Source organism: Lolium rigidum, chromosome 2, assembly GCF_022539505.1.
Source record: "Lolium rigidum isolate FL_2022 chromosome 2, APGP_CSIRO_Lrig_0.1, whole genome shotgun sequence".
Classification (NCBI taxonomy): domain Eukaryota; kingdom Viridiplantae; phylum Streptophyta; class Magnoliopsida; order Poales; family Poaceae; genus Lolium; species Lolium rigidum.
The window spans coordinates 192,832,860-192,851,323 of NC_061509.1; the positions used below are offsets into that span (position 1 = coordinate 192,832,860).

At 42.1% G+C, this 18,464-nt stretch overlaps 1 protein-coding gene across 1 annotated transcript; it reads left to right on the plus strand.

The window, feature by feature from the left end:
- The first annotated feature begins 6,447 nt into the window (after positions 1–6,447).
- LOC124692770 (GPI ethanolamine phosphate transferase 1) lies at positions 6,448–17,112 on the plus strand. Its single transcript, XM_047226202.1, has 18 exons — positions 6,448–6,658; positions 6,778–6,969; positions 7,387–7,542; positions 8,033–8,326; positions 8,702–8,919; positions 9,002–9,076; positions 9,190–9,256; positions 9,541–9,863; positions 10,246–10,479; positions 10,561–10,748; positions 10,978–11,113; positions 11,206–11,314; positions 13,472–13,574; positions 13,677–13,863; positions 15,011–15,109; positions 15,191–15,249; positions 15,968–16,073; positions 16,700–17,112. Exons 1-18 carry the CDS (start codon positions 6,448–6,450, stop codon positions 16,862–16,864), a joined length of 2,922 nt encoding a protein of 973 aa, XP_047082158.1. The 3' UTR covers positions 16,865–17,112.
- Positions 17,113–18,464: the final 1,352 nt, after the last annotated feature.

Consider the following 18,464-nt stretch of genomic DNA (forward strand, 5'->3'; position numbering starts at 1 on the left):
CAGGAGCCAAAAATAATCCAAGAAAAGAAACTTTATTGTACATAGAGGATGACATGCGGGTCCCATTTTGCAGCCAGCGGTCTCAACATTTCAAATGCGGCTTGAGATCAAAAGAAAAAGAAAGTTGATTGTACATAGAGGATGACATGCGGGTCCCATGAGTCAGCAGCTTACTCAACGTTTCCAAGGCGGCAGGGGATCAAAAGAAAAAAATCCAAGAAAAAACTTTTATAGTACATAGAGGATGACATGCGGGTCCCATGAGCCGACGGGTTCCTCAACGTTTTCAAAGGCGGCATGAGATCGAAAGAAAAAGGCAAGTGACCAAAAATCGGAGGGTGGAAAATAATCCAAGAAAAGAAACTTTTATTGTACATACAGGATGACATGCGGGTCCCATTTTGCGGCAGCGGTCCCAACGTTTCAAATGCGACTTGAGATCAAAAGAAAAAGAAAGTAGCCGAGAAATTAGGGGGTCAAAAAAATCCAAGAAAAGAAAGTTGATGGACATAGAGGATGACATGCGGGTCCCATGAGCTGCGCAGGTTCCTCGAGCGTTTCAAAGGTGGCATGAGATCGAAAGAAAAAGGCAAGTGACCAAATATCGGATCCAAAAATAATTCAAGAAAAGAAACTTTATTGTTCATAGAGGATGGCATGCGGGACCCATGAGCGAGCAGCTTCCTCAACGTTTCAAACTCGGCATGAGATCGAAAGAAAAAGGCAAGTGACCAAATATCAGGAGCCAAAAATAATCCAAGAAAATAAACTTTATTGTACATATAGGATGACATGCGGGTCCCATTTTGCAGCAGCGGTCTCAACTTTTCCAAGGCGGCACAGGACCAAAAGAAAAATGAAGTAACCAGAAATTAGGGGGTGAAAATAATCCAAGAAAAGAAAGATTTCAATTGGGCTGCATCCGGATTACGGGCCTTCGAACTATCTCGCTTGGCCTTTTGTCTCGTACAATTTCAGCCCACTCCAAAACGAGGAAAGTCGGATTTATCTAAAAAAACAGGAAAGTCCCATGCTTCGCAAAAAACAAAAAACAAGGAGATTCAACATATAAGTTTGGTTATGAAAAATAAATATTTAATTTATCCATTCGCAATAGCTCAGAGCGAAGTACACTTTTTATTGTCTACAAAATAATCAAGATATCACATGTTTCTTGTACGGTGAGGCTGACATCGGGGACCCATGAGGCAGCAGCGTCGTCAACGTTTTAAAGGCGGTAGAAGATCGAAATAAAAAATAAGCCAAAAATCAGTTGGTATACAAAATCCAAGAAAAGAAACATTTACCTTTCTGAGAGGATGACATGCGGGACCCATGAGGCAGCAGCATCCTCAACTATTCCAAGGCGGCAGGGGATCAAAAGAAAAAAAGGAAATACCGAGAAATTAAGTAGGGTCAAAAATAAATCCATCAAAGGAAACTTTTATTGTTCATAGAGGATGACATGTGGGACCGACCTGCCGAACTGCGTCGTCATCGTTTCAAAGGGGGCAGGGGATCAAAAGAAAAAGGCAAATAGCCAGAAATTAGGGGTAAAAAATAAATCCAACAAAGGAAACTTTTATTTTTCATAGAGGATGACATGCGGGACCCATGAGCCAGCAGGTTCCTCAACGTTTCAAACTCAGCATGAGATCGAAAGAAAAAAGCAAGTGACCAAATATCAGGAGCCAAAAATAATCCAAGAAAAAGAAACTTTATTGTACATAGAGGATGACATGCGGGTCCCATTTTGCAGCGGTCTCAACTTTTCCAAGGCGGCACAGGACCAAAAGAAAAATGAAGTAACCAGAAATTAGGGGGTGAAAAAAAATCCAAGAAAAGAAAGATTTCAATTGGGCTGCATCTGGACATCTGGGCCTTCGAACTATCCTGCTAGGCCTTTTGTCTTGTACAATTTCAGCCCACTCCAAAACAGGAAGTCGATTTATCTAAAAAAAACGGGAAAGTCCTATGCTTCGCAAAAAACAAAAAACAAGGAGATTCAACATATAAGTTTGTTTATGAAAAATAAAGATTTAATTTATCCGTTTGCAATAGCTCGGAGCGAAGTACACTTGTTTATTGTCCGCAAAATAATCAAGATATCACATGTTTCTCGTACGGGGAGGCTGACATCGGGGACCCATGAGCCAGCAGCGTCGTCAACGTTTCAAACGTGGCATGAGATCGAAAGAAAAAGGAAATAGCCAAAAATCAGAGGGTGAAAAAACCCGAAGAAAATAAACTTTTATAGCACGTAGAGGATGACATGCGGGTCCCATGAGCCAGCAGGTTCCTCAACGTTTCAAACGTGGCATGAGATCGAAAGAAAAAGGCAAGTGACCAAATATGAGGAGCCAAAAATAATTCAAGAAAAGAAACTTGATTGTACATAGAGGATGACATGCGGGTCCCAATTAGCACCAGCGGTATCACCGTTTGAGAAGCGGTAGGGGATCGAAAGAAAAAGGCAAGTGACCAAATATGAGGTGCCAAAAAAAATCTAAGAAACAAGTCAAAAAAAATCCAAGAAACGAATGTTTTATAGTACATAGAGGATGACATGCGGGTCCCATCAGCCTGCAGGTTCCTCAACGTTTCAAACGTGGCATGAGATCGAAAGAAAAAGGCAAGTGACCAAATATCAGGAGCCAAAAATAATTCAAGAAAAGAAACTTGATTGTACATAGAGGATGACATGCGGGTCCCATTTAGCGAGCGGCGGTATCACCGTTTGAGAGGCGGCAGGGGATCGAAAGAAAAAGGCAAGTGACCAAATATGAGGTGCCAAAAAATCCAAGAAAAGAAAGTTTTATAGTACATAGAGGATGACATGCGGGTCCCATGAGCCTGCAGGTTCCACAACGTTTCAAACGTGGCATGAGATCGCAAGAAAAAGGCAAGTGACCAAATATCAGGAGCCAAAAATATTCAACAAAAGAAACTTGATTGTACATAGAGGATGACATGCGGGTCCCATTTTGCAGCAGCGGTATCACCGTTTGAGAGGCTGCACGGGATTGAAAGAAAAAAGGCAAGTGACCAAATATCAGGAGCCAAAAATAATCCAAGAAAAGAAATTTTATTGTACATAGAGGATGACATGCGGGTCCCATTTTGCAGCGGCGGTCTCAACGTTTCCAAGGCGGCACAGGACCAAAAGAAAAATGAAGTAGCCGGAAATAGGGGGTGAAAAAAATCCAAGAAAAGAAAGATTTTAATTGGGCTGCATCTGGACATCTGGGCCTTCGAACTATCCTGCTTGGCCTTTTGATTCGTACAATTTCAGCCCACTCCAAAACAGGAAAGTTCGGACTTTTCTAAAAAAAAAGGAACGTCCTGTGCTTCACAAAAACAAAAAAACAAGGAGATTCAATATATAAGTTTGTTTATGTAAAAATAATGATTTAATTTATCCGTTTGCAATAGCTCAGAGCGCAATACACTGTTTATTGTCTGTAAAATAATCAAGATATCACATGTTTCTTGTACGGGGAGGGCGACATCGGGGACCCATGAGCCGGCAGCGTCGTCAATGTTTTAAAGGCGGCGGGGGATGGAAAGAAAAAATAAACCAAAAATATGTTGGTACAAAATCCAAGAAAAGAAACATTTTCGTTCTAAGAGGATGACATGCGGGACCCATGAGGCGAGCAACATCCTCGGCGTTTATTGTTCATAGAGGCTGACATGTGGGACCCGTGAGCCAGCAGCGTCCTCAACGTTTTAAAGGCGGCAGGAGATCGAAAGAAAAAATTAGCCAAAAATCATTTGGTAAACAAAATCTAAGAAAAGAAACATTTACCGTTCTAAGAGGATGCCATGCGGGACCCATGAGGCAGCAACATCCTCAACGATTCCAAGGCGGCAGGGGATCAAAGGAAAAAAAAGGAAAAATCCAGAAATTAATTAGGGGTTCAAAATAAATCCATCAAAGGAAACTTTTATTGTTCACAGAGGATGACATGTGGGACCTACCTGCCAACAGCGTCCTCATCGTTTCAAAGGGGGAAGGAGATCAAAAGAAAAAGGCAAATAGCCAGAAATTAGGGGTAAAAAATAACTCCAAGAAAGGAAACTTTTATTGTTCGTAGAGGATGACATGCGGGACCCATGAGCCAGCAGCTTACTCAACGTTTCAAAGGCGGCATGAGATCGAAAGAAAAAGGCAAGTGACAAAATATCGGGAGCCAAAGATAATCCAAGAAAAAACTTTATTGTACATAGAGGATGACATGCGGGTCCCAATTAGCGACAACGGTCTCAACGTTTCAAATGCGGCTTGAGATCAAAAGAAAAAGAAAGTTGATTGTACATAGAGGATGACATGCGGGTCCCATGAGTCAGCAGCTTACTCAACGTTTCCAAGGCGGCAGGGGATCATAAGAAAAAGGAAATAGCCAAAAATCAGAGGGTGAAAAAAATCCAAGAAAATGAACTTTTATAGCACATAGAGGATGACATGCGGGTCCCATGAGCCAGCAGGGTCCTCAACGTGGCATGAGATCGAAAGAAAAAGGCAAGTGACCAAATATGAGGAGCAAAAAATAATTCAAGAAAAGAAACTAGATTGTACATAGAGGATGACATGCGGGTCCCAATTAGCAGCAGCGGTATCACCGTTTGAGAAGCGGCAGGGGATCGAAAGAAAAAGGCAAGTGGCCAAATATGAGGTGCCAAAAAAATCCAAGAAACAAGTCAAAAAAAAATCCAAGAAACGAATGTTTTATAGTACATAGAGGATGACATGCGGATCCCATGAGCCTGCAGGTTCCTCAACGTTTCAAACGTGGCATGAGATCGAAAGAAAAATGCAAGTGACCAAATATCAGGAGCCAAAAATAATTCAAGAAAAGAAACTTGATTGTACATAGAGAATGACATGCGGGTCCCATTTAGCAGCAGCGGTATCACCGTTTGAGAGGCTGCACGGGATCGAAAGAAAAAGGCAAGTGACCAAATATGAGGTTCCAAAAAAAAATCCTAGAAAAGAAAGTTTTATAGTACATAGAGGATGACATGCGGGTCCCATTTAGCGACGGCGGTCTCACCGTTTGAGAGGCGGCGAGAGGATCGAAAGAAAAAGGTAAGTGACAAAATATGAGGTGCCAAAAAAAATCCAAGAAAAGAAAGTTTTATAGTACATAGAGGATGACATGCGGGTCCCATTTAGCGACGGCGGTATCACCGTTTGAGAGGCGGCGAGGGGATCGAAAGAAAAAGGCAAGTGACCAAATTTGAGGTGCCCAAAAAAACTCCAAGAAAAGAAAGTTGATTGCTCATAGAGGATGACATGCGGGTCCCAATTAGCAGTAGCGGTCTCAACGTTTCCAAGGCGGCAAGGGATCAAAAGAAAAAGGAAGTAGCCAAAAATCAGGGGGTCAAAAAAAAATCCAAGAATAGAAATAATTTTGGTTCATAGAGGATGACATGCGGGACCCATGATCTCGCATCGTAAACGGCTCGATCGGAGAGCGTTGAACGAGATGGCGCGATCGAGAAAAAAAACAATGCCAGAGAGGCTGCCATCTGGGCCTTACATCCCTCGGCGGTGCGGATTTGCGCTGACTCGGCCGGCGAACCCGAGAATTCGAGATGCACCACGTCCCGGGACACCATACGCCACATTTTGGCAGTTTTCGTCGGGCTAGGTGGCCTCAAAAACGAGAAAAAAAAACGTTTTGACATGCACAGCGGACAGACCCAAAATCGTCGGCCATGGTACAGCAGCAACCACGGCGCGACTTCAACTTCGTCGGCCATGGCAACTTTTCTTGTAGTGACCTCCACGGCCTGCGAATCATTGACAAAGGAAGGGACCCGCGAGTCCTCAAAGGGGACAAGAGCCCGGCTAAGGAAATCCTGGCACAACGAGTCCTACATGTACCAACGATGTGCAGACTAATACAATGAACATAATACAGAATTATAAGTCTACATAGAACTAGATCAAGGAAGGTTGCATCAAGAAACAGATCCGACACTATGCAATCTCAGCGTGACATATTTGCTGCTTCTGTGCAAAGCCAATTGAGTTTTCCGTCAGATTTTCTATGATACTGCTACTTCTCGTGCCAATTCCAATGCTGGGTGTCCATTAACAAGAGTTAATCTTGTCCTGTTTCATCTAAAGTTCAATCGCAGCCAGGTTGGAGGAGCGTGATCGGAATTCTTGGATCACGATCCAACGATCTAGGAGCGGGAGGCGTGGAAATTCAAATTTTCGACGGACCCTGTCCCTCTCTCAACGGCCCGCCTAATGTTCAGCCCAATAGGACGTCTTCTGGGCCTGCCCAAATACACCCTGCGTGAAGAGGAAGGTTTGGTTGAGCTGACATCAGCATCAGCACAGACTGGTCTGCGCCAGTCGTGTCAGTCCACCTCCTTCCCGCTCCGACCGCCCCGTCCCAGATCCACCTGACCGCCGTTGCCCTCGACGGCGCAATGGCCGGCCGCCCCCGCCCGCAGCCGCACTCGTCGTCCGCCCCCACGCGGCGGCGCGAGCGGTGGCTGGTCATCCTCGGCATCGCGCTCCACGCCGTCTACATGCTCAGCATATTCGACATCTACTTCAAGTCCCCCATCGTCCACGGCATGGCCCCAGTGCCGCCCCGCCTCTCCGCGCCTCCCGCCAAGCGCCTCGTCCTCCTTGTAGGTTCGTCGCCTCATTCCCCTCCTATCATCGATCTGGCTGCCCAAGGCTTCTCTCGATTGTTGTTGTTTGTGTGTGTGTGATGCGGCGAGGATTTTGAAACTTTGGTGTGTGATGTGCAGCGGACGGGCTCAGGGCGGACAAGTTCTTCGAGCCGGACGAGAGGGGGAGGTACAGGGCGCCCTTCCTGCGCGGGGTGATCGAGGAGAAGGGCCGGTGGGGCGTCAGCCACGCGCGCCCGCCCACCGAGTCCAGGCCCGGCCACGTCGCCATCATCGCTGGCTTCTACGAGGATCCCAGTGCCGTCACAAAAGGTGCGCTGTTTCAGCTCTAGTTCCAGTCTATCTCTACTGGTTAGTAGGATCCTACTGTTCTTCATGTTCGTAGAGCTAAGATGTTGGTTGTTAGTAATGCTTAGAGACAGTCTGAATTCCTGCCGTTAGTTGGGTTCAATGCCAATCTCATAACACAATTAGTGCCTACATTATAATGGTTCAAAATTATGAAGGGGTGTAAATACTTAGTATGTGTTGCTATCTTGATTAGTTACCTTAGATAATAGGCATCCTGCACATTTTTGTTATATAACTCACTCTCACTTACAACGTGATGTTAGTGATTAATGGTGAGTGTCTGCATATTGGAACAAGGACATATTAAATGATGGCTTGTTCAAATTGCATAGAAATGCTTCCTGTGTGTTCACACATTTTGATTATTGTTTAGTGCAGGATGGAAGGCCAACCCAGTTGAGTTTGATTCTGTATTCAATCAAAGTCGACACACTATCTCGTTCGGGAGTCCAGATATCGTTCCTATATTCTGCAGCAGCTTACCTCACAGCACCTGGGGTTCTTATCCCCATGAATATGAAGACTTTGCAACGGGTCAGATTTACAGCTACCTACTGCATGCCACAAATTCACAATGGAATACTCTGTATTTTATTGTGTTCTGATCTTTATGTCAATCAGAGAATCATCATGTGCCTTTATCAACATAAATGGATAACGTTTCCTGTGCTTCCTTATAATGCTTGCCATTGTACTGAACATTCCCCTACTCTAAAAGTTCATATTACACTCTTTCAGTTGATAATTTAGATGTGAAATGGGATTCTAAAGCTGCTCTCTGAGTTTAGGTCGTAATTGTGTATCAGAAATATGTAATCAAAACTATTATTGTTGAACTAATAACCTTTCTGTGCGACGGGTTAAAAAGGGTAGTTATGTAAATAGATACTTGCATGAATAACTAAGGGATTTTACACACTGGAAAATCTAAATATCACATAATCTAAGGCATCAATCCTTTACTTTTCTGGTTTATTTTGTCTATGGAATCATGTATTTACTTGGTTAGGGACTTTGATTGCAGATGCATCATTTTTGGATCATTGGTCATTTGACCAGTTTGAAGGTCTTCTCAACAGGTCTCTTGACGATGTTAAATTGAGGCAGTTGCTCCTACAGGATAAGTTGGTTATATTTCTGCACTTGTTGGGTTGCGATTCTAATGGTCACGCACATCGGCCTTATTCAAGCATCTATCTGAATAATGTGAAGGTTGTTGATGAAATAGCTGAGAGAATGTACAATCTCATGGAAAGCTACTTCAACGACAACCAAACAGCTTATGTTTTTACAGCAGATCATGGAATGAGTGACAAAGGTATGATAGAGTATTATACGGACAATGATGTTTCCAAACAACTTCCAAAATTTTTCCCATTTGTTTTCTTAGAGCTAGAGATCCCTATAAAGTTCTAGACCTAAAGGTTTGACAGCTTAGGGCATGGCACATTGGTACTTCGTACTTGTAGAGCACTTTATTTTGGTCTAACATTGGTGACATTGCCTCCGGGTGAACGTGCATCATGGACTTCTTAATGTATCACTGACTCTGTTGGTAATAGCAGAGGCTTGTCTTCTTGGTTCATTTTTTATTTTGTAGAGTAGAATTGGTTGGTTTTTGTACAGCATATCATTCGTTTTTATGAAGCCAGTTTTTTATGAATCTAATATAATTATGCATTTGCACTGATAGGAAGCCATGGAGATGGACACCCTTCAAACACCGATACCCCTCTTGTAGCATGGGGGGCTGGAATCAGGAGCCCAAAGTTTGTAGCCTATACAGACAAACCTGATGATGGTTTTCGGTTTGTTGATGACCACAAACATGATATGCCCACGCCACAGAACTGGGCTCTTGAAGGCTTTGAAAGAGTGGATGTCAACCAGGCTGATATAGCCCCTCTGATGGTTGTTTACATATTTAATAGGAAATCTTATTTTCCTTTCTTTTTCAGCATTGTATGTTCTCAGTTTTTCATAAACTTTGCAGGCTACACTTGTGGGTTTGCCATGCCCTTTGAATTCTGTTGGAAACTTGCCTTCTCATTATTTGAAATTAAGCAAGGTTAGGAAATAAACACCACCGTACTATCCAAAGATCTTTTGTTCTTGCAGCCTTGGCTTGCACATTTTTTGTTGTTGAATTTATATCCCAATTATTTCTGTGTTATTGTACAGGCTGATGAAGTTGAAGCAGTTCTGGCAAACACAAAGCAAATTCTTAACCAGTTTCTCCGAAAGTCAGGTATCCATTCAGAATAAGACCTGAAACATATTTTTGGATCAGAATTTTTGCTTATTCCACTCTTCTTAGCTTCTAGGCTATTGCACTCGATTGTACATATGAGTTGAAGGTTTTAATTAGAGACTATTCATTATTTGTCCGCAATTTGTTTTACAGCAGGAAACTGTTAACTGTGAATCCCATCATGTCAATCGCCTTTCTATCTTATGTAAATTTACCACTTCCTAGCTGAATAAATTAGATAATATTCTTACGCCATGCTTGTGTTCCCTTAACAATCTCAGAGCAGAAGGAATCCAGTTCACTCTACTTCAAGCCTTTTAAACCACTGGTAAACTATTTGTCTGTCCTCAACCAAATTGAAGATCTAATATCTGCAAGGGACTATGAAACCGCCATGAAGAATTCTGAAGAGCTCCGAAGTATGGCTCTTGCTGGTCTCCATTATTTTCAAACATATGACTGGTTCATGTTAATGACAACAATTACCCTTGGATATATTGGATGGATGGCAAACCTCATTCTACACGTGCTACAGTCTTATACAACATTTCCTGCTGATCTTCTGAAGAGAACTCAAGTGTATCCCAAGAATACCTCCATGAAAGTAAGATTTGCAGTCAAGTCTTTCTTTCAAATTTATGTCTATAACATTGTCTGAAACATACTTCTACTGCTTCTTTTTTCTAGCTTGCTCAATTTGGATAGCCAGTAATACCTTTTTTATCTACTCCGTTTTGTGTTTTTGTTTCTGATTCTTACAGATACGCCTATTTTCCCTAATGAAATCTAGCATAGCTGTAAAATTACATAAGCATTAGATAGAATTTTGTTCCTTCTTGGATTCATTCTTGTGAACCGTAAAATTTACTACTGACTATAAAAAAAGTAAATTATAAAACTTTCTAGTTACGGCAATGTCTTTTCTGTTAGGCAACAACTGATGTTTTTGTTTTACACTATTTTGATCTCATCTCTTCTGGTTACAGGTATACATAGGTGGATGCTTGTTTATGGGTTTATCATCCATTATACTACTTCTAGAGAAATCTCCACTTCTTTACCATGCTTATGTATTCATGACAATATTCCTCTGGACAAGAATTGTACAAAACTTCGGATTCATGAAGTCGGCATGGAGAGAGTTATCTAATATGCCATTCAAATATATTATGAATCTCCTGATCAGTTCGGTTGCTGCATTGTTCATACTGGAGTTTCTGGTGTGTACACAACCTGTTATTGACATCTCAGATAAAGACATAGATTTGACATGGGATTTGATAGTTGATACTTCTGTGCAGGTTATGAGCTTCTTTGATCGGAGGCTTTATACCTGGTGCTTTTTGGCCCTTGGGATACTTGCTTCAGTTTATGGAGCCTTGTTCATTCAAGCTAGCCCCGCAGTTGCAATATACACATGGCTCACATGCTGGTTCCTGTCTATATTCACATTGATGCCAGCTGAAATTCCGGAAAACAACAACTTAGTGTATGCTACTTTGCTGACATGATTAATACATGTGTTTCTTTATTTTTTTGAATTGGTAGGACCAAAGATATAGAAGCTATATATACATAATATTCAATTGATGCTATTCTCTGATATTCATGACTTGGGGAGTTAACGCAGTTGGCACATATTTAACTGTCATCATATTTTAATTTTCCTCTTTTGTGTTTACTCACCTTTTTTTGTTGGATGAATCCTACTTATGCAGAATTTTTAGTGGGGCGCTGATAATACTGATTGCGATGGCTTCAAGATGGACGACCACCAATACTAGCAGCTTTTGGCTGTATCTTAATCGAGCAAACAAACGGGCCCCTAAATCGTCCAAGTTATTTTTTGTTCAGGTGCAGAACACAAATGTCAATTTTTTTGTATTGATATTTATCTTGTGAGAGTTAAAATTGAGAAAGTGTTGACAACTGCCACTGTGCACTAGGTTATTTTGATCGCAATGTCTTCAATAATGGTGTGGTTAACTACATCTCATCGGTCTATGCACAAAGAACTGCACCCATTGCACCAGTTGATCAACTGGTGCATAGCTGGTAAGCCATTAGCATTGATCCTATAATCTTGCAATTGCTGTTAATTTCTCCAGGGTCTCAAATTCCTTTCTTCTTTTTTTCATGGCTATGTTTGCTTTGTTGGTATATCTTGTTTTATACAGCAGCAACTAACCCCAAACCTCACAAAGCTAGTTTAGTTTTTCTTTTGACATCAACTGTCAGAATGCTGTTAAGTAGCCAACCTTTCTTTTTTTAGTATATCAGTTTTTAGCACGCATGATCAGTTGATCACACATTCCTCACTACATGTGTCCTGAACTAGGGTGCATGACAGATAAATACTGCTGGGAAGCATGGATTTCGAGTCGATGGGTCGTTCTTGGGCAGCGACTCAGAGACTAGTCATGACTAGTCAAGACTCATGTCTACTACTAATATGTAATATGTACTGCCTCCCATTCGGAAAAAACCGTCGGAAAGATGTTTTTGCAAACACACCCTTAAGCTTTTTATTTCCTCAACCCGCACTCCCTCACGCAATGAACCAAACACTGGAGAACTCCTCGCCCGCCTCGTCGATGTGCCCGTGAACCCCAACGCCCCCGACCCGCTTCTCAGATCTTGAAGTCACCGTCGGTCGCGCGCTGCCTCAGCGGGCAGTGGAGTATTACAGGCGGTCGAGCGCCATGGATCAGGGTTCTCATCCCCTTAGGGCGGCTTGGGCCGGGGGTGTGGGGAGTGAGCGGCCTGGCTGGCGCGAGCGTGTGGTGGCGAGCAGACACGGAGGTCAACGCTGTGGGGGGTGAGCTCGAGCGGAGGAGAGACGTGGGCGCAGGGCGGAGGCGAGACGGGGCGCAGGGCGGTGCCGGCGTTGACCAGTGATGGGATAGCTATGCGTGGGAGAGCTGGTAGTACCGGCAAGCAAATCGAGCTCAGGCTGATCTTCGTGATGAACACAGCAGAAAAAGAGGACGAAATTATCTTCTTTTCAGGGGTTTACTGTAAATGGGGATGGGGATGAGATGGCACTCCCCGGTGCCATACAATGGCCAAGGCCTTCCTCTAGGTTTATGGGTTTACGGGGGAAACTAGGAGCTCGATCTAGGTTTTCATGGGGAAAATTGGGAAGATGAGGCAATATTGGAAAACATATGACGGGTGAGATCGTTTTTTCAGTCGCACGACTCAAAAACCTTGACTATAGTCGAGACTAGACTAGTCGAATGAGCCGCTCGACTCAACAAATGGGTCGAGTCGAGACATCGAGTCGACCTTTCAATTGCGAGTCGTAGACTAGTCGCTCGACTAGTCGCTCGACTCGAAATCCATGCTGGGAAGTTAGTCGGGACGCCTCAGCCGTTAGTGATAACTGGTGGTTATAACCTGGGATGATGATTCTTGTTCAATTAATTCCTGAAAGAGCCTCTTACATACAGAGGTCTAACAAACCGACTAAGGATGGAGGGATTCCCCTGAACATATGAACTAGTCCTAAAAGATACCAACTATTGATTATAATCCTTATCTGGGAGAATATTTATATATTCTTGTTGCATTCCCTGACTTGGTGCAGGCCATGGACGGGCACATAAATGACACCATTTGAGAAGCCTTCAGTAATCTATATTCTTAGTGGCCTGACATTTGTAATAGGAATTGATGTCATTCACTTTTGTATATCAACAGTCATTTGGCCTCAGCATCCTAGTATTGAGTTTGGTCACAGCGTTGATGCCTTGATGACTATTAATTAACCTTGCACGAAGTTCTCTGACATTGTTGTAATAGGAATGCAAAATATTTGATAGTCCGTTGGATAGGATGATTGTATCACAGAATTAAAAAGTTTAATAACCACATATATCTATCAGTGTTTATTTTTACGGGAAACAATATATGAGGACTGCATTGGAATATTTTAAGAGAAACTTTACATATTAAAGAAGGAAATACAAATTCCAAGACATTAGGAAATAGCTCACCTCTGGGTAAGGAAACTAACTTTAGTTTTAAATTACCACATGGATCAACAAAGCTTCTTCCATATTGAAATTTAGTAGGCAAAACTTCATTCGGCATGCAATTTTTTTTTGTTGAAACTATATGTGCCACCTTTTAATTAATGTTATCCTTGTTTGCTCTTGCTAAATTTCTTAGAATTGTGGTTGTTGATTTTAACCTATCATGTTTTGGCAGGTTTTTCAATGGTGCTACCGCTTTTTTCACCTTGTATTGTTCTGTCTCGTCTTACATCTATCTTCTTGGGTTTTGCTCCTCCGTTTCTACTGCTCTCTATTGGGTACGCAGTTAACTTATGATGAAGTGTTCATAGATCAAAGTTTTTGTTGGTGTACTGCATTCATGTACATGAACATGATTTTTGAAATTTTGACCTCTGCAGCTATGAAGCGGTTTTCTATAGTGCTTTTGCAATGGTACTCATGGGATGGATATTTCTTGAGTCTGCCAACCTGTATTGCTCCGAAGGAAGCGATTCTACAGTTCATAATAGCCTTGCGGATGGTTCAGTTTTTGACTATGACGAAAGATGCTTACAACTATCTGATTTTCGAATCCCTCTGTTATTTGTAAGTTTATGACCCTTCTCCATTTAATTTTGTGGATTTCAGTGTGCTTTCCAAGTAATATAATCTCAGCTCCATAGCTGCGGTGCATAACAACATTGAGAAAGCTATTTTACCATGATACAAGGTCCCTGATATACTGGCATAGCCGCATAGGTTGCCCTCACTAAGATTAAGATGTATTAAAGGCAGCTCCCCACACACGCCTACTCTCCGTGCTGCCACGGCGAAACACTCAGTCATGAAACACAAAAAGCGTGCCACGGAAGAGCTTGGCAAACCGCCACCTATCGAACTCTTCTGTAACCTTGTCCCTAATGGCGGACTGCGAGGCCACAGCACCATTGATGACCATGTCGTTCCGGTGCCTCCAGATGCACCAGAAAACCAGGATGATAGTTGATAGCAGTCCACATGTCCCGCCTATGGGCCGCCGGGCAAGGACGATTAGTCCACCGCTCCAGCAGCTCGGTGTCCGCCTCCGGGAGCCACTCCACCTTGCCCCAACAACGAAGGGCAAGGGCCCACGCCCACACCTCCTGCGCCACCATGCAGCCAAGAAGCAGGTGCTGCAAGGTATCTGGCTCCTGGTCACAGAGGGGGCAGGCCGTCGGGCAGGGCAGACCATGCCACTGAAGTCTGTCGGCATCGACAAACTTGTTCAGGTGCAGCCTGATATCCACTGGCTGTGTGAAGGCCTTTCTTGATTGACGCAGTATTATTTCAGGCCATTGAACATCCCAACCTCCTTTTCCACCTTGCTGGCTCCAAAGTCCAAAGGACTGAGCTACTGGTCCTTGTGTACTTTTTACAATTCGACATATAAAAATTATTTTCCTGGTATTAAGTTCCCGCATTTCACCCAAGCAATCACGAGCTGAATAAAAGATAGTTCATTTTGCAGTTTAAATGGGAAGTTATTTACTGGAGTTAATCTCCTAATCAATGGTTTCCGCAACACTGTTAGAGTATAAAAATTTGTCAAACTCCTTTGCAGAAAGATATCATCTTATCTTCATAATTGCATTTATACAACCTTGTATATATTTTTAAATATTCCATGATTTTTCAATGGTACCGTGAAACTATTTTAGCATAGTTTTAATTCAAAAGACCATTTTCGTGAGCACTATACCTTTTTTCCTTGCAGATGATCTTATTCAATGTTGCCTTCTTTGGAACTGGTAACTTTGCAAGTATTGCAAGTTTTGAGATCTCATCTGTGTATCGATTCATCACAATATTTAGTGTAAGTGATTGAGCTGTACTGTTTTTTGTAAGGTGATTTTTTAATTCCAAATACTGACCATTCCTCCTTTTTTCCTGGCAGCCATTTCTTATGACGGCACTTCTTATTTTCAAATTGTTCATTCCATATATGCTTGTCATGTAAGTTTTCTCTGCCCCATATGGCAATGACTAATATATTAAGTTAATGTTGATGTGCTGGACAAAGTTTGACATTCCAATTATTTGTGTACACACTGTACAAAATATGATTTTAATGAAGGCTCCTGTTACAAAATAAGTTATGATGTGTGATTCAAAGATGACACAAACTTGTATCACCTTCCTTATTTTCTTAGAGACAAGTTTTGGAATAATGAACTGTATAGCTTGAAGATAATTGATGCATCATGCATGAAAATGAGTGCATATATGTCTTGGCCTCTATTCTGTAATTACTGAAACACCAGTTATTTATTTGCATCTGACATGGCAATAGACTCAAAGAGTTTTCATCTTCATTTAGAAATGTAGGCGAGGTTAGATTTGTAATCTTCAAATTGGTTGTTTACTTTTCCCTTTCGATTGAAGGTAAATTGTTTTTTTACTTGGGTAGTTTTGGGAATAATTTCTCCTCATGTTTAACCTCTTAAGTATGTCTCACGCAAATTTGAAAGAAAAAAAAAGCACAATTGTGGGGCATCTTCCATATGGAACCTTTTGTTTTGAAAGAAAAAAAGGACACTCATGGGGCATAATAAAGCGGACCGTCTTCAGCTGACAGGGCTTTGGGCGTACCATATGACACCTAGATAAATTTACAGTCCTTTTTATTGTTCAACTGGATAAAGCTTATACAGTATGTTGCAACTTACTGCAGATGTACATTTAGCGCCATAACCAAGATTGTACGAATTCCACGGATCGGTTGTTATTTTCTTGTAATATTGCTTTCAGATGTCATGACAATTCATTTCTTTTTCCTGGTACGTTTGTTCTGCCCTTATGTACTTGAAATATTCTTTCTGCATTTGGAGCCATTTTCTTCCATTGACCATGTTTAATTTGATACTAAATAATTTTGGCTATTTCTTACCCCTTTGACATTTAGATGTTGTTTGATTTGTCATGTTTTAACTCTGCAAGATAATTTTTCGTCAATGATAGTGTTGTATAAAGTGAGCTTGTAAGTTGCCATTCTGTCAGTACAAGTAATAGTCTTAACTCTTGTTTGTAGAGTAAAGTTGCAGAGCTGAAATTCTAAAATTCGAAATGCACCTGAGGCAAAAATTCTCCTTATTTCAAAAGAACTGGACATGAGGCCAAAATTTTCTTTATTTCAAAAGAACTGCACCTGAACCTAGATGTTCTTTGTTTGACTACTAGTGACGTGCTCAACACACTGCTTAGTATGTTAGGGTGCGTTTACCACGCAGGAATGTCACATGAATACAGAATACATGGTTCAGTTCCCTCATGAGTTGGAACTTTCTTCGATATTTCAAACATAGACTAGTCTTTTGTTTACTTGATTCATCTCTGTTCAGAGTGTGATTCCTACTTCCCCAGTAATAAGTAATAGGCTGAATATTCTTTTTCATTTTGATTACAGGTTCAAAACACGGGGAGTTGGATGGAGATTGGCAACAGCATTAGCCATTTTGGAATCGTCAGCGCGCAAGTGGTCTTTGTGTTGCTGCTTTTTGCACTCACAAATATATACACAAAAGATATCGAGGTCTCATCTCGGCAATTAACCTCACGGAAAGTTATGTAGATTGATCTGATCTTTTCATTTTAGATTTGGTAGAGTATGCAGTTTTGTAGAACTAACTTTTGGGCTTGGTTTTTTATGTCGCCCAAGTTTTGGAACTCACCTCCTGTAGTTGATAGATGCTCGTTGTATTGGATATATTAATTTGGTTGCCCTTCTCTTTTCTTAGAGAGATATGCCTGCTTAATGTGGCCACGACATTGTCAGATCAACTCCTCTTTCTAGGTGTGAAATGGTTACATTATGAGTTAGATAGTGGCTGTTATAAGCATAAACTCTTGTTAGCCTCCATTAGCAGGCAGGGCGAAAGGATGCTATGGATTTTTTTTTTCACACTATCACTCCGGAAACTTAGTTTGCCTTGACCATCGCGTTTGGAAGCATAGGGGTTTCGTTGAGGATGGCTTGGTAGTTCTTGAAGAAGTGTGGCTTCATTAACCTGCTATACAAGGGATGGCATTGCCTTGCACCTGGCTGGATATGGCCCTGCAGAGCTTTCAGAAGGAGGTACCTCCAGGATGCGAGAAGCGTTGGCTAAGTGCTTGTCAGAATGGTCCTGTGTTCACTCCACACGTTATAAGAATGCACTTTTCTGGCCGAGATTAGCTCTCTCGTTTTATTTACCCATGGTTTTGAAATCCCACGCCAAAGCTAGAAAATAAGTTAGCTTGCATGCCGTGCTGTACAGCACATCAGTGTTAGGTCTAAAACTGCATGAGATCGCAAATGCAGCCACTAGAACACCTAATGATCATAAACAGAGAGGTGTAGAGATGCATTACGCGTTGTCGGAGTTGCCATCGTCGCCTGCTTGGTGCAGACGTGAAGTAGAGATGTTGTGGATGATCTGGGATCCTCCTGATCCCCTCAGGTCTCCAGCGGCACTGCCCTGGCACCGCTGGGGTGTAGGCTGGTCTTCCCGTCGCTTTTGCGCTTCCCTAGATCGGTAGGGCTTATGGGGTTGTGGGGAGAGCAGAGAGCTGATCGTGAACTCGTTAATCAGATCACAACCAGGCTCCCCCCCTTTTATATGGTGCAGGCGACAGGGGACCAAACCATCGAGTTGGTTTTTGGTGCCCCCGATCAGGGCGCGTTAGATCCGTACGAGGTGGTCACGAACGTTGGTTTGTGGGCCTCCTCCTTAACGTTATTTTGACTGAAACGTTTTTGTCTATGTCCCTTAAACCTGACAGGTCAACCAACAATCACCGAGATCTTTCGTATCAAAATTGGAAGACAGAAAATTCTTGGTCTCGTGCAGCATATCCTTATCACTGCAGGCCAATAATATGTCATCCACATACAGGACTAATATTGTGAACCTACTGCCCTTAAACTTAACATAAATGCAGTTGTCCACAATATTTTCAGTAAAACCAAAAGTTCTAATAATCTTATCGAACTTGAGGTACCACTGTCTTGAAGCTTGCTTCAAGCCATAGATGGATTTCTTCAGGCGGCATGCTAAATGTTCATTTCCTTTCACAACAAAACCTTCCGCGGAGTCATGTATACATCTTCATCAAGGTCACCATTTAGAAATGCCGTCTTAACGTTCATTTGATGCAATTCTAGGTTGAAATGAGCTACCAGAGCCATGACG